The sequence below is a fragment of the Cibotium barometz genome, chromosome 25 (genome assembly GCF_041138505.1).
Source record: "Cibotium barometz isolate CiBa-2024 chromosome 25, ASM4113850v1, whole genome shotgun sequence".
Taxonomy (NCBI): domain Eukaryota; kingdom Viridiplantae; phylum Streptophyta; class Polypodiopsida; order Cyatheales; family Cibotiaceae; genus Cibotium; species Cibotium barometz.
The window spans coordinates 52,011,998-52,028,001 of NC_141070.1; the positions used below are offsets into that span (position 1 = coordinate 52,011,998).

Consider the following 16,004-nt stretch of genomic DNA (forward strand, 5'->3'; position numbering starts at 1 on the left):
TGAACAGGACTCCAACTGCAGCCATACATGATGTAACTCCAGAGGAGAGGTTTACTGGCAGAAAACCAGATTTGTCTCATCTGAAAGTCTTTGGTGGATGCATTGCATATGTGCATGTGCCAGATGAGCTGAGAACTAAGCTGGATCCGAAAGCTGAAAAATGTGTGTTTATTGGATATTCCCTTGAGCAAAAGGGATACAGGTGTTATAACCCTGCTACACGTGAGTTGAGGGTAAGCAGGGATGTTGTTTTTGATGAGATGAGCAGCTGGTATGCTGCTGAAAAAGAAGCTGTTGGGGCTGATGTGAGTGGAAGTGTGGTTGCACAGAATGCAGGTCAGCAATCACAGTCTTTGAGTGGACCAGGAGAGTCCTCATCTAGTGGGTCTGTTGATAGACCATGGAGTGGCAGGCTACGTCATAATACCAGTCCTGCAAATGTGATTACTACATCACGAAAAGGAAAAGAGAAAGTGGTTGAGCCCCTTGGTATGCCTGACATTTCTGCAGGGCATTCTCATGTTGATGGAGAGTCTAGTGGCTCAGATATGAGCCTTGATGAGGAGCTTGGGATCCCAGCTATGAGAACACCTGGAGTAAAGAAGGCTATGGAAGCTATGAATGAAAAGCTGCGAAGATCAGGGAGAGTGAAGAACCCTGTGCAGAGATTTACCTATGATGGTTATGTGGCACATCACTATGCATATATGGCAAAGGTTGTACAGGTTGTTGAGCCCACATGCATTGATGAGGCTGTTGGAAATGTGTGTTGGGAGAAAGCTATGGATGAGGAGATGGATGCACTATATGGAAATGAAACTTGGGATTTAGTGAAATTGCCTGAAGGCAAGAAAGCCATTGGATGCAAGTGGGTGTACAAAGTTAAACATAACAGTGATGGGAGCATAAACAGGTACAAGGCTAGATTGGTAGCCAAAGGATATGCGCAGACATATGGGATTGATTATGAGGAAACTTTCAGCCTAGTTGCCAAGATGGCAACGGTGAGAGTTGTGATAGCAGTGGCTGCGTCAAAGAAATGGTCTTTACATCAGATGGATGTAAAGAATGCATTCTTGCATGGGGATTTGCAAGAAGAGGTGTATATGTTGCAGCCACCTGGTTATGAGGATGTGGGTCACCCCGAGCATGTTTGCAGGTTGAAGAAAGCCTTGTATGGCTTAAAGCAAGCACCAAGAGCATGGTCTGACAAGATTTCTGAATATCTTGTCACTATTGGCTTTCATGTAGCCAATGCAGATTTCTCATTGTATGTGAGACATGGTGATAGAGGGGTTGTGCTTGTTGTCATCTATGTAGATGACTTGATCATTACGGGGGACCATGATGCAGAGATCTTTGATGTAAAGATCTTGCTTAGACAGAAGTTTGAGATGAAGGATCTGGGGGAGCTCAGATATTTCTTGGGCATTGAGGTGATTAGGTCACCACATGGTATTGGATTACTGCAGAGACAGTATGGCTTGGACATGTTGTCCAAGTATGGTATGACAGGCTGTAAGCCTATTTCTGTGCCATTGGATCAGAATGGCAAGTTGAGTACAGATTCAGGAGAGATCTTGGAGGATCCTACTATGTACAGGAGCATAGTAGGAAGTTTGATCTACATGACGATCACCAGACCAGATTTGAGCTATGCTGTTGGGTTGGTGAGTCAGTTTATGCAGGTTCCACGGAAACCGCATTTGGATGCAGTGAGACGCATACTGAGGTATGTGAAGTCTACTTTGCACTGTGGACTATTCTATGAGACTGGGACAGAGATATGTGTACATGGGTACACAGATGCTGATTGGGCTGGTAGTATCTCAGACAGAAGATCTACCAGTGGATTCATGTTTTCTTTGGGGAGTGCTGTTGTGACTTGGAGCAGCAAGAAGCAACCTACGGTTGCTCTATCGAGTACAGAGGCCGAATACAGAGGAGCTGCTATGGCAGCATGTGAGGTAGCTTGGTTGAGAAAGCTACTTGCAGATTTGGGTCTATCAGTGGATAGACAAGTTGTCATTTTCTGTGACAACATTAGCAGTATACAGTTGGCCAGGAACCCAGTCTTTCATGCTCGTACGAAGCACATAGAGGTCCACTACCACTTCGTCAGAGAGAAGGTCTTGGCAGGAGACCTTGACCTTGTTTACGTCAGCACAGAGGATCAGGTAGCTGACATCTTCACCAAAGCATTGGGTACAAAGAAGCTCCGCAGATTCAGGGCTTTGCTTGGTGTACATGAGATGGAGTTGAGCTCGAGGGGGAGTGTTGAGATATCGAGCTCGTCTAGTGAGGCGGTGGCCACTGATGACCCGCCTGGGGGATAGGCCCCACACTTACACCACTGGCATGGTTGGTGAGATCATGGGAGATATGCGGCCAGTGGGATGACAGGCTGTGTGACAGCCATTCTAGAGACTGGCATAGTTATAGCGCCAGCTCATTTAGTCGGGTTCACACTATAGAGAACCCGTGTATGTATTGGTTGAGTACCTTTCATATTATTGTGTACTCTTATCTTGTATATGGTGTGTTGAGTGTTGAGTAGAGAAGAAGAAGATTTTCAGCCTCTCACCTTGTGTGTTCTCTATTAGGGTTTTGTGAGTGTGTGTGTGTGCTTGCAAGAGCTCAAGCTCTCTTTCCCCCTGCATCTTTTCAATTAGCACTATACAGCTGGCTAGGAACCCAGTTTTTCATGCTCGCACGAAGCATATAGAGGTCCACTATCATTTTGTCAGAGAGAAGGTTTTGGCAGGAGACGTTGACCTTGTTTATGTCAGCACACAGGATCAGGTCGCTGACATCTTCACCAAAGCATTGGGTACAGAGAAGCTCCGCAGATTCAGGGCTTCGCTTGGTGTACATGAGATGGAGTTGAGCTCGAGGGGGAGTGTTGAGATATCGAGCTCATCTAGTGAGGCGGTGGACACTGATGACCCGCCTGGGGGATAGGCCCCGCACTAACACCAGTGGCATGGTTGGAGTTGAGCTCGAGGGGGAGTGTTGAGATATCGAGCTCATCTAGTGAGGCGGTGGACACTAATGACCCGCCTAGGGGATAGGCCCCACACTAACACCAGTGGCATGGTTGGTGAGATCATAGGCGGTGGACACTGATGACCCGCCTAGGGGATAGGCCCCACACTAACACCAGTGGCATGGTTGGTGAGATCATAGGTGATATGCGGCCAGTGGGATGACAGGCTGTGTGATAGCCATTCTAGATACTGGCATAGTTATAGCACCAGCTCATTTAGTTGGGTTCGCGCTATAGAGAACCCTAGTATGTATTGGTTAAGTACCTTTCATATTGTATGTACTCTTATCAGTGTATATGGTGTGTTGAGTGTGTGTGAAGAAGAAGAAGATTTTCAGCCTCTCACCTCGTGTGTTCTCTTTTAGGGTTTTGTGAGTGTGTGTGTGCTTGCAAGTGCTCAAGCTCTCTTCTCCCCTGCATCTTTTCACTAACGGGCGTTGGTAACTACCCTTGAAGCCCACACAAGTGGTTTCTCAGGTGTTTCGCACCCCGTTTTTACTTGGTTTTTTCTTGTTTTCAAGTCGTTTTTACCCCCTTACTTATGGTCAAAACTGGACTAAGGCGTGTGATAGCTCAAAGACGAGCGTATCGTTCAAGGGGTCCTAGCATGCTTTACAGCACAGTGTTCGCCTATCCGGAGCTCCTGTGGCCCTCAAAACACTCTATTTGTGCCTATGGGGGGGAAGGTGAAGGCTTTGTCCCACATGCCCACTCCACTCCTTGGGGGGTAGACTATAAAGAGAGCTTCACTCCCCTTAAGCTTTCACTTGAGAGAAGGCTATGGAGGCTCACTCTCCTATATATATATATCAAAAGACCAAGGCCGGGGTTGGGGTCAATTGGGGGTTTTTTCTTTTTCACTTTTTTTTTCAATAAAAAATTTCTTTCCACGCGGGTTGGGTTGATTTTTTTATTTTATATTTTAGAGAAAAATAACCCTAATTAACTTACTAACTTACTACTCTAACAACTAACACGCAGAACTGGAATGTGTAGAAAATGAAGACAACAGAACAGAAAAAAAGTGAAGAACAACAGCAAAACACACAAACACGCCTCTCTTTGCCTTTCTTGCAGGATAAAATAGACTTCAAACAGCAGCCCGAGCTGCATCTAGAGCTGGTGCAGGGCGATTCCCCGACAGCAACACCAAAAATGTGCGCTTTTGCCGCACGTGTCGGAGCTAGGGACTTGCCAAGCACTGTGTGCGAGCCACGAATGGCTGCAAGCACACAACCAAGAAACCAGCAAGCTCAAAACAGGGAGTAATGGTGTGTCGCTCACCGCTCAGAACCCCGTCGTGTGATGAAGGATTCTCGCGCCGCGATGAAGAAGGAGCCACTCTGCCGCCTCGCCAGCCATGCCACCATGCAATGCTCGATCGCTACACACCCTCTCTCTCTCTCTCTCTCACACACACACACACACACACACACACACACACGTTGGAGAAGAAGATGGAGAAGATGAAGCAAGAGCACTCCTTGTATTCAACACTTACCGAATGAGAGGTTTTAGATTACATTTGACTTTTATATGTGACTTGGCCATTCACACATGGGCACCCACACATGGCCGGCTGATCCTAACCCTTATCCTGATGAAATTCGAGGTGCGCCTCTCATCAGCGATCACCCAATCCCTTTACCCTTTACATGTGGTGCCGACAAGCCCGGCCCATGACTTAGAATACGTAAAATAATTATATGACGTAAAAAGTAATACGTCTCAATGTCCGCCATAGGTTAACAATCCTTCATGCAGTATCCCACCATACGCTCAAAAGTATGCATACATATTTTGTGCAAGCCTCTACACATAACTAATCCTTGTTTAGCCTTGAAGAAATCCTGTTGCATGTATCTTTTTATGAGCTTGCCAATACTCAGCAAAGAGGGTGCCATCATAGAGACGACCATTTGAAAATGCAAATGATTGAGCGTTCCACCTTTCTCCAATGCAAACATGCCTTTGAGGCATTCCACATGCACAAATTCTTCAAGGAGTTCCTAGTTGGATATGTCAATATATCTCCATTTCCTAGTTAGATATGTCAATATATCTCCATTTCCTATGCCTATTGTAATCAATGCATCGATGTGTTTCGTTTTTATTCAGAGCTGGAAAGTTGGGACAATTTACTGATAGGAGGATCCGATTACTACTTGTTGGCTTTTCTCTCCATATTTCCCGAAGTTCCTAGAAAGAATCGAAAGCAAACAACCTTCAAACCTGCAAATAAGAAATTTGTAACAGCTAATTTTACTTATTTGCACACTTATTAGCTAACAGCGTAGCAACAAGCACATATATCCGCAATTTTAATATTAACATACAAGCATGTTTCTCGGAAAGAGAATACGAGAGAATTAAAAAACTAACCTTCTCCTTTTGACTGCAAGAACATGACGAACGTAGGAGGAACTCAGGAGTCGGGACAAAATTCGGAGATGGGTTTCTTGGAGTAGTGGTACAGGTACCTTGTATCCAACATGAGTAGAGTTGGTCATATCTCGAAGCGGAATTCTTTTAGGTGCCATGCATAAAAGCATACGTAAAAAAAAGAAGAACCCAATGTTTACGATCTGAAGGAGCCAGACATCGGAATAAGAAACAAGCATGCAAATACACGAGCACCATCTCGCACGTCATTTAGATCTCTTTAAGCTTTGATGGATTCTAACCAAGAGTTAATGGCACTACTATTCGGATAAAATTATAACTCTACTTTTAAAAAGAGGACGACAAAAAGAAAACCATAGATATTTTTATTTTTCATGACAAAAATTCCTATGGATTCACAATAGTACCTGTGAAGGTCTGGCTATGGCGATGTTTCTGAAAGTGGCATCACCACATCCGCTCGCCCACAACACCTTGCTCGCATCCCATCGCCATTAGCACAACAGGTAAGGTCCACTGGAAGTCAACATTTGCCAATAGCACATCATTCGGGAAGCAACGCCAACTCGCTCGCATCACCCTTGCTTGCATCCATCAATAGATCGCGCCCGCACAACAAGTAAGGTCCGCTGGAAATAGTCACATTCGGGCAACAACAACGCAGCAGCCCCCTCGCTCGCAGCCATCTGCCCTATTAGCGGCAATTTGCAACGGTTAAAAATAAGCAACTGTTGGAAATAAAAATGCAAAGAATAAATAAGGTTTAATAATATCATAGTAATTCTAAGGTTTTCGTATCATGCCTCTCACAGAAAATTAATGAAAAACATTTTTCACTCGTTATCCGCCCCTATTGTGAAGGCTTCAGCAGGCTGACAGATCCATTCGTTTCCCGGCGCCGTACGTCATGCTTTCGAGAGAGCCTGAGGGACAGAGCACCCCGTGGGCATGTATAGCAAGAGGCCGCATCTTCGAATTCCATATACCGTGGCCTGCACAAGACGCTACCACCAACACCACACGCCCTGCCTCATCCATAGACTTCAACAGTATGCTCTCATGCCGCCATGGGACCTTGCAACCAGCACCTTGGATAACACCTCTGACCTTACACTTGACAGCCTCATCTCCATCTTGCATAATTGCAGGGGAAAATCTGACATAGTGTATGCCAAGATTCTGCACACACACATCTGTAGTTATGGGCTGGAAGCCAATAGTGCTGTTGGGAACCACATGGTGCCCATGTTCGTGGCATGTCAGAATGTGGTAGATGCTCAGCACATTTTCGACAAGTTGGACCATCGAAACTTGCAGTCATGGTCTTCTCTCATAACAGGATATATTCAATGTGGAAAACTTCAGGATGCTATCAGCCTATACCAAAAAATGCAGGAAGATGGCAGTTCTCTGCTCTTGGCCCTACTTAAAGCTTGCACGAGGCTAAAAGATGTAGAAAGAGGCCGAGAGATGCATATCGACATAATTCAAAAGGGATTTGAACAAGACCTTTATATTGGTAGCACTTTGATTGACATGTATGCGAAATATGGCTTGGTTTTAGAGGCCCATGGTGTTTTCGACAAGTTGCAGGATCGTAATGTTGTATCTTGGAATGCACTTATCGCAGGTTATGCAGTCTATGAACCTGGTGAGAAAGCAATACATTGTTTTCATCAGATGCAAATTGAGGGTGTGGCTGCAGATTCTGTCACATTTACCTGCATGTTGAAAGCTTGTCACAGTGTAGGATCCATGGATATGGGCCGAGAAATACACAGGGACATTGTGAGTAATGGACTTGAACAAGATCTTTTTGTGGGCAGCTCCTTAGTCAGTATGTATGCAAATTGCGGCTTACTTACAGAGGCATGGGAAGTCTTCAACAAGTTGCACGTTCGAGATGCAGTGTCATGGACCACACTCCTTGCGGGATGTGCTGAACATGGAGCGGGCCAGGAAACACTGAAACATATTGAGCAGATGAGACAAGAGGGCATCTCTCTGACAGCGTATTTGTATGCTTGCAGCTTTAAAGCTTGTGGCAGCATAGCAATGGCAGAGAAGGGTCAAGAAATACACATGGAGGTTGTGAAAAAGGGGTTTGAAGAGGATATATTTGTTGGTAGTAGTTTGATTGACATGTACGCCAAGTGCTGCTTACTTGCAGAAGCATGGGAAGTCTTTGACAAGATGCCCGTTCGAAATGTGGTGTCTTGGAATGCACTTATTGCAGGATATGCTGATCATGGACCTGGTCAGAATGCATTGAAATGTTATGAACAGATGCAGCTGGAGCATGTCTCTCCAGATGCTGTTACGCTTTCTTGTATTCTGAAGTCTTGTGCCAGCATAGGAGCTATAGGAAAGGGCCAAGAAGTGCACATAGAGGTCATGGGTAAGGGATTAGAAAAAGATGTCCTTGTTGGCACCGCCTTGGTGGACATGTATGCCAACTTTGGTTTTCTTTTGGAGACACAGGAAGTCTTTGGCAAGATGGCAGTTCGAAATGTTGTGTCATGGAATGTGCTCATGGCAGGATATGCTAAGCATGGACCTAGTCAGCAAGCACTGGCATGTTTCGAGGAAATGAAACTGGAGGGTGTCTCTCCGAGTGCGATCACATATACTTGCGTATTGGAAGCTTGTGGCACAATAGGAGCCCTTGAGAAGGGCTATGAAATACATTCAGAGATTATTAGAAAGGGATTTGAAAGAGATTATTTTGTTGGCAATGTGTTGGTCAATCTATACGCTAAACGTGGCTCACTCAGAGATGCCCAAGAAATCTTTGACAAACTGCCAGCTAGAAGTTTTGAGTCATGGACTGCTCTAATCACAGGGTATGCTGAACATGAGTGGAGTTCAGAAGCGCTGAGATGTTTTGAACAGATGAAATTGGAGGGTGTCTTCCTGGATGCTATTGTTTTCGTCTGCGTTTTGAAAGCTTGTGGTTGCATAGGAGCCATAAAAAAGGGCCAAGAAGTGCACCAGGAGGTTTTAAAAAAAGGATTGGAAGGAGATCCTTTTGTTGGGATCACACTGGTTGACGTGTATTGCAAATGCAATTCTCTATCAGAGGCACATGAAGTTTTCCACACTCTACCAGATCGAAATGCTGTGGCATGGAATGCACTTATTGGGGGATATGCAGAACATGGACCTACTGAAGTGGCTCTCAAGTGTTATGATGAGATGCAATTACAGGGTGTCTCTCCAAGCATCGTCACGTACGTCTCTGTCTTGAAAGCTTGTGGCAACATGGGAACCATAGAAAAAGGCCGAGAAATACACAAGGAGTTGAGGCAAAAAGGTTTTGAAGCAGATCCCTTTGTTGCCAGCACTTTGATTGACATGTATGCCGAATGTGGGTCACTCTCCGAGGCATGGGAAGCTTTCAATAAGCTGCCAGGTCGAAATGTAGTGTCATGGAATGCAATGTTGAAGGGGTTTGGCATTAACCATGAGGGAAATATGGCTGTACATTTTTTCAAGGAGATGCAACAAGAGGGTGTGAAGCCAGATGCCATCACATTTACATGCCTTCTCACTGCATGCAGCCGTGCAAGCCTGGTACTCAAGGGCCGGGAATATTTCCAGGCAATGATGGAAGATTATGGCATCCTTCCAACGGTGGAACACTTGGCATGCATGGTAGATGTTCTTGCGCGATCAGGACATTTATACCAGGCGGAAAAGCTTTTTGAATGTTTGCCTCACCTTCCCTCTAAAGAAATGTGGACAGTTCTCCTCGGTGCTTGCAAAACTTACGCAGAACTGGAATTAGGACTGAGGTGCTTCCAGCAGCTTGTCTGGCTGGATCAAGAATCTGCTGTTCCATACGCACTGATGGCAAGCATCTATGCTACTGCTGGAAGGTGGGATGATGTAAAGAGAGTAGAGGAACTAAAGAAACTTGCAGGGGCAGCAAAGAAGCCAGCAAGCAGTCTCATAGAGGCGAACAAGGTGCATGAGGTGGTGGTGGCCTTCCCCAACAGTGGTGGTACAGCCTTGCCACTAGAAGTCATTTCCTCGTTTTCGGGCAACATGGGGTGGTCCTGATTTGCCTGGCCAATTGACTATCTGGTGCCGAATTGAAAGCTTCAGAAGTGCTCATTTGTTCATCACAACTGTTTGGCTTCCAAGTTCAGCAGGCCAACATCTGTCAGCACTGGTGGAGCAGCCTTGCAGCTATATTGTCTCTATATTTCTGTTCCAGCAGGTGCAGGTGTCTCAGCCATCAGCCTGGAGGGCATTCAGCAGCAGCTCCTTTCGTAGAGAAAATTTAGGGTACTCTTCTTGAACCCTACTCTCATGTCTGCTACTAAAGAGAACCCTTATATTGCAAATGCCAAGGGAGGATGGTGCCCAACTAAAAGAATGGCTGTATGGCATGTCAGACACCAGCCATGTATCTTACATGGATTGCCTCGCTTTGGAGATCTTCACAAGGAAACTCTCCAACTGGTTAGGCTTGCCCATGGATGGCCCACGGAGAGTAATCACAATACTGGCAAGATATCTTGCCCAAACAGCTATGTTAAACATTTTCATGACTCTCTTTTACCGAGTGCAGTCATGCTGCTGCTCACAACCCTCCTCTTACTTCTCATCCAGCGATGAGTTGTGAATTCTCCCTAATGGATAAATTTTCTATTATCGAAAAGCAATAACCTCTTTTTATATGAAAGCATGTAGGGCCTTGGAACCACCCATCTTTTGCTACCACCCCTTTTGTATGACTCTCATGCACACACTGACCTTTACTAAGACTCTTCTATATCTAAACCTTGGAGCTTATAAATGGTGCCCTTGCATATTGTGCTTCCTTTTAATGGACCATGGAGAGGAGCACCTCCAGATCAGGCAAACTGAGCTTTGATGCTATCTTGGAAGTCCAAAAATGCAAGCACACCTAGCGTGCAGAGGAGAGGCTGGCATGAATGAGCAAGGCAACACTCTACCTAACCACCCAAAAGATTGAGCTCGGGAGCAGTGAAAATGTAAGGGGCTCCACACTAATTATGTCCATGCACCTGCCACGTGGGAGACATGTGGGATAAACCTAGCACCTCCTCCATGATAGAACGTGCAACGGAAGAAGGGAAAGTGGAAACACAGGAGAGAGAGTGAGAGAGAGATGGAGAGGAAACACAGGTGAGAACCTGCCCTCAATATCATCACCAAAAGGAATACATGTCCCGAGCAAGAGGGGAGAACCTCGTAAGTGAGGGACTGTAGCTAGACAAGCTAGGCAAGCAATGAAATATGAGGGAGGCATGCCGGCTATATATACCTCTACATGAAGACAGCCGACTGGTGATAAATATCTCCACCACTGGGAGAAATACCCAGGACCATAAATGGGGAATAAATATGGGTAAAATACATGTGAGGGGTGACCAGCCCCTCAGACTAACATGGTCAGCCCTAGAGGCTAAAATAGGACACCAAATAGGAAGCCAGCAAGTAGGGGATGATATCTAACACCCCCTCTCAGCAGCGGATGCTGAGCTCTGTAGAAAAGATGGGGTCCATCTACTCAAACTCCATAACATGAGTTGCCCACCAATGCTGTACATAAGTACACGCCACTGAGGTGGGCATTGCAAGATGAAAGGACTCCACATCCCCCTCTAGGGGGAAAAAAAATCATCGGACGGATATAAGCCCAACCCGATTCTGATCCAAATCCAAAAAACTTTGGAAGTACCACCGGTTAGCAACCACTGATCCAAAGCATCCCATTGGGTCCAAAAAACCATCCTCCAAAACAACAAACTTGCAGAACTGGCAGGTGGAGGGGTATCCTCAAAAGCATCACAAAGAGAGGCAGAGGTACACTCCTCACAATGAGAAAGGGAAGCAAGAATATAAACTGCAGTGGTAACAAAGTCCTCAAAAGCATCACAGATAACAAAAGACTGTTCTAGAAGTAGAACCAGATCCCAAGAATCAACAACAAATAAAGGATCCATGTGAATGGATCACACCGCAAGGGCAAAACACCCTCCTTGTTCTGCAAATACTGCAAAGAACACAAGCTCGGATAAAATAAACTCTGCTCAGGATGTCTGAAAAGATCACTGCTCTCCTCCAAATAATTGTAAATTCCTGTCAAAGAAGAAAGTTTCCACAGATACAACGCAGCTCCCGAAACTGATCAAGTGAAGTAGCTGGAGATAGGTCCCCACTGAGTGTAGAAAACTCATGTGGGAAGAAAAACGCAGCCAAAACACTGCTATCCAGCAAAAATAACACTCCACCGCCAACAGAAGGCAAGGAACATGTAGAAACCGGGAAACCGTGTAGGCCAGGAACAAAACATAGGTATAGATGCTCCAAAATCAGCAAAACGCTAATTGAAAACTGAAATTCAGAATCCTCCTCAGGTACCAAACTGCCTCCAAAGCCACAATCCAAACAAAAAAACCCCCTCTGCAAGTGATCTGTGTTCACTGGAGAAGAAAATGCAACCAAACAAGGGCTACAAACCTGAAAATTCAGGCCAACCAGTGTCCACACCTCCTATGAGGAAAAATGATGAAGAGAAGATACCTTCGGATCCAATAGATGAAGCCCAGTTGAAGGTAGAGCTACCACCGAGATCGGTTTAGAAAAAACGCAGCAACCATGGCTGCAAATTTGAAAACGCATAGGTATAAGGGGCTGTAGAACGGGCTGAATATGAAAACGCTGAAGCCTCAGATCAAGAACTGCAGAGAGCAATCAGGGGGGGAGGTGTTGCGTGACGAGTGGTGATCAATGCAGGGATGCAACACAAAGATGGAAGCAGGAAAACAAGAGACTTGACATTCTTATTTAGGGCTCTTGTAGAGAGTTCCAAGTTGTAGGTGAGTGTGGGAGTGGGCTTGAGAATAATCCCACATGGGAAGTTTTGGGAGTTTTAGGAGTTTCAGTATAAATAGTGGCTCATTTGAGAGCTCACAGACACATTGGGCTAAACTCATGCTTGAGCTCTCTTGAGACTAGCTCTCCCTCTTGTTCATAAAGGTGCAAGCTCTTCTCTCTCCCCATCTACACTATTGTATGAGCAATGCTCTTCTAATTCAATGCAATGAGATGATGTTTTTCTCTCTTCTCATCTCTATTCTCTAGTGTGCATGCTTCTTTGTTGATGCTTGTGGATTCTCTATTAAGCTTTGTGTGGTAGTGGATTCAAGCTTAAGCTTCTCCATAGCTTGTAGCTTATCCATGGGCAAGGCATTGCTTAAGTAGTGAATGAGAATGCATGATTATTTCAAGTTCCATTAAGCTTCAAGGTTTGTGTGCATGCTAGGGAAGTAAGTGCTTGAGAATGAAGTGTGCTTTGAGCTTGTGTGCTTATGAGTGAGCTTGTGTGTGCATTAGCTTAGCTTTCTTCTTGTATTGGATGCATGAATGAGTGGGATGCTGAGTGAATGAGCTATGGCAAGATTGAGCTTGTGTGTGTAAAGTCTATGTCAAGGTAGTGGTGTTCATAACATTCTCTCTCGAAAGGGATAAGCTTCCATGCACCTAACCGGGTTGAATCCCCTAGCGATGAAAGGAGTGTTTATCATTCCATTGGTGAGCTGTAAGTGAGGTGGTATTGACTGCTTTTGTTCTTGAGTAGATTCAGGAACATAATTATGTTTTGCTGCAGTAGTCCCTGCATTCTTCTTTGGTAGCCACAAGGTAGTAGCACCCTCGTAGTAGCCTTGTGCTTGCAAAACCTTCTTTGGGATCCACCGTTGTTGAGTGGTCTTGTTGGAGGTGAAACTGTTGGCTCTAGTGAACCTCCTCTTTAGCTTTGTATTCCTTGGATGTTCCTTGGCAGCATTGGGTCTTGCCTTGCAAGCTGCTTTAGGTAACCGGATTTGAATTCTAAGTACTTCCCCCCTTCCGTAGCCTTGTGCATATAAAAGAGATGTTGGCACATGCCATCCCTGAGTATTGTCATTGTCATTATTCACCCAAGTCATTGGATCTTTTGAGGTTGTCTCTATCACAGTAGTGATGGTCTCCACCTTTTGAAAAGATGGGAGTGCCGAAGCACTTGATCCTGTAAGGTGAGTAGAATTTACCAACAAGGTGTATTGTCGTGAGTTCCAGTCCATACCGCATCTGGTGGTTCTAATCCATGATCTGTCTAAAACAACATCCACCACTGCTTGGCTCTTGTTAGCAACATAAAAAGTCACGTGCATAGATTGATCCTGAATGGACATATTAATACAGCACTTGCCTAGGGCTGGGGTTTCATCACCAGAGAAACTCTGGAAGTTCAATGATGCATTGGTGAGCAATGGTTGGCCTAATGATGTCCACGCTTCATAAGACAAAACATTGCAGTCGGCTCCCGAATCTATAAGTGCAGACGCTGCAAAGATTGCTCTTTGAGTAGGGATCCTTACATCAATATGAAAGGGATCTACAAAGTCTTCATCATCATTCAAGTGGATGGCCATGATAGCTGTCTTGCGGCGCTCTCGTGCTAGTGCTACTCTAGCCTTAGCTTCTTCTTTTGCTTGACTTTGTAACAAAGCTTGAGCTTTTTTACGTGTCTGACTAGCATGTATGCATATCAGCATATCATCTGTCAGAGGTTCTTCATAGTGCTTCAAGCGGCTACCATTGATAAAGTTAGTCATTGGCTCTCCATCTAAGGTTTCCAACCTTACTGCACCACTCGCACTAAGCTCGTTGATCACAAATGGACCAAGTCCTCGCAACGTGCTAAAATAAATAAATAAATAAATAAATAAATAAAACTGGACACTGTAACGTGCTAAAAATAGCGTATGCATCTACGCTCGAGAACAATACTAGGGGGACGCAACACTAGTGCACCATCTAGGGTAACCACTCAAGGGAGCGGCACTCAATCGGTTGTTGGCAACTTGGAGAGCATTCTCGAGACATCTTCGGAGTCTCAAACAGAGAGCCTCTCAAGAACCGAGAGTGATATTTCAATGGATGTAAACGAGTCATTTGGCATGAATAGACCATCCACACCCATTGGTATGGCAGATTCTGCTAATCCATTTGAAATCCCAGATGGGGAGTTGATTGACAACATGAGACTCCATTTCTTGTATACAAACGCGCATGGCGGTGAGATCTACAAAGATCCAATGAGCCGGTTTGTTGTTAAAATCGCAGACGTTCATTCTGCGTTTGAACCAACACCATGGGTAAACTACCAAGACGATATGTACATGGGTAGAAATGGAGTACGCTACGAGGTCACCAAAAATCCTGAACAAGTGGATGCTTTGGGTGTACTTTAACCTAGCGCACAAGCAAAGCAGAAGAAGGAGCTTCCATCGGACCCAAATGTGCTAGGAACATCGCGCAGACCTGGTACGCCCATTTCTTTACTTGAAGAATTGTTTTCCGACAGGAATTGGGAGGATAGAGAAAGAACGGGAAAAGAAAAAGAGACCAAGAAAAACCCATGGGACATAGTAAAAGAAATTCCAATAGTTAAAATCTATCAAGACAACCCAATTAAAGAGGTGTATGCTTAGAGCTGTCACGCATACAATAACTGTAGAGCATCTAGAAGGTTTCACTAAGCGTGTTCATGATAGATGGGGGAATGACTTTAGAACCCTTGAATGGCCAGAGGTTAGGGAAATGACATGGAAAGGAAGGCCCCTTTTTACTGAGGTGTCTACCTTAGACACGGCACGTCCAGATGAATCTACCTTTCGAGGAGAAACACTAGCACCACCATGGGCTAGAACCCCAAGTGTGGCTCGATCAGCACCTTCCATGCGAACAACTGCTAAAGGACCAGTCTTTCCAACGATTGATCCTACGAGAAGACCCGGGGCTATTAGAGAATCTAGGGGAGAAGAAAGACCACGAGCAAGTGGATATGTACCTCCAAGAGAACCCCATAGACCAAGTGAACTAACATTTGAAGAGCCTAGAGTTAGAGGCCGAGACTCATATAGGAGACATGATGATGAATATTCTAGAAAAGTGAGACCATCTGCGCTGCAAAAGCTTGTCAAGAAGTATGACGGATCCGGTGACCCATATGACCATATAGCAGCTTTTAAGCAAGCTATACATGCGGAGCAAGTCACGGATACGCATACGTAAATCGAAGGATTTGGCTTGACGCTAGAGAGTAAGTCTTTATCATGGTTTCAGACTTTAGAGCCTGAGGCAAAGCGGTCTTTCGATGGGCTGGAAAAGAGCTTTATAGCTGCGTTTTCAAAAATGGGAATTAAGCACAATGCAGTAGCTCAAATTTACGCTTTTAAGAAAAAAGATCAAGAATCTGTGCGAGATTGCGTAAATAGGCTAAAGCAGTACATCAATCGATGCCCTGACGTGAGAAGCCAAGCCAAGGAAGATGAATTTCTATCTTCCTAGAAGGCTTACGAAACAAGACGCTTCACGCTCACTTGTACGCAAAGAAGCATGTTATCTTCAATGAGTGTTGCATGGATGCCATGGATTACGATGACAACTTTGACATGACTGGCATGGGAAACCAAGATAGTCATCCGGACGATAAACGTAGCTCTAGGAAGGGCTCTGACTCTAGTGTGCCATT

General features: G+C 45.0%; 1 protein-coding gene across 1 annotated transcript; it reads left to right on the forward strand.

The window, feature by feature from the left end:
• Window positions 1–6,685: 6,685 nt before the first annotated feature.
• On the forward strand, window positions 6,686–9,727 carry LOC147624714 (pentatricopeptide repeat-containing protein At5g27110-like). The gene is made up of 2 exons (XM_086819868.1): window positions 6,686–9,501; window positions 9,601–9,727. The coding sequence occupies exons 1-2, from the start codon at window positions 6,686–6,688 to the stop codon at window positions 9,725–9,727; spliced, it is 2,943 nt and encodes a 980-aa protein (XP_086675994.1).
• Window positions 9,728–16,004: the final 6,277 nt, after the last annotated feature.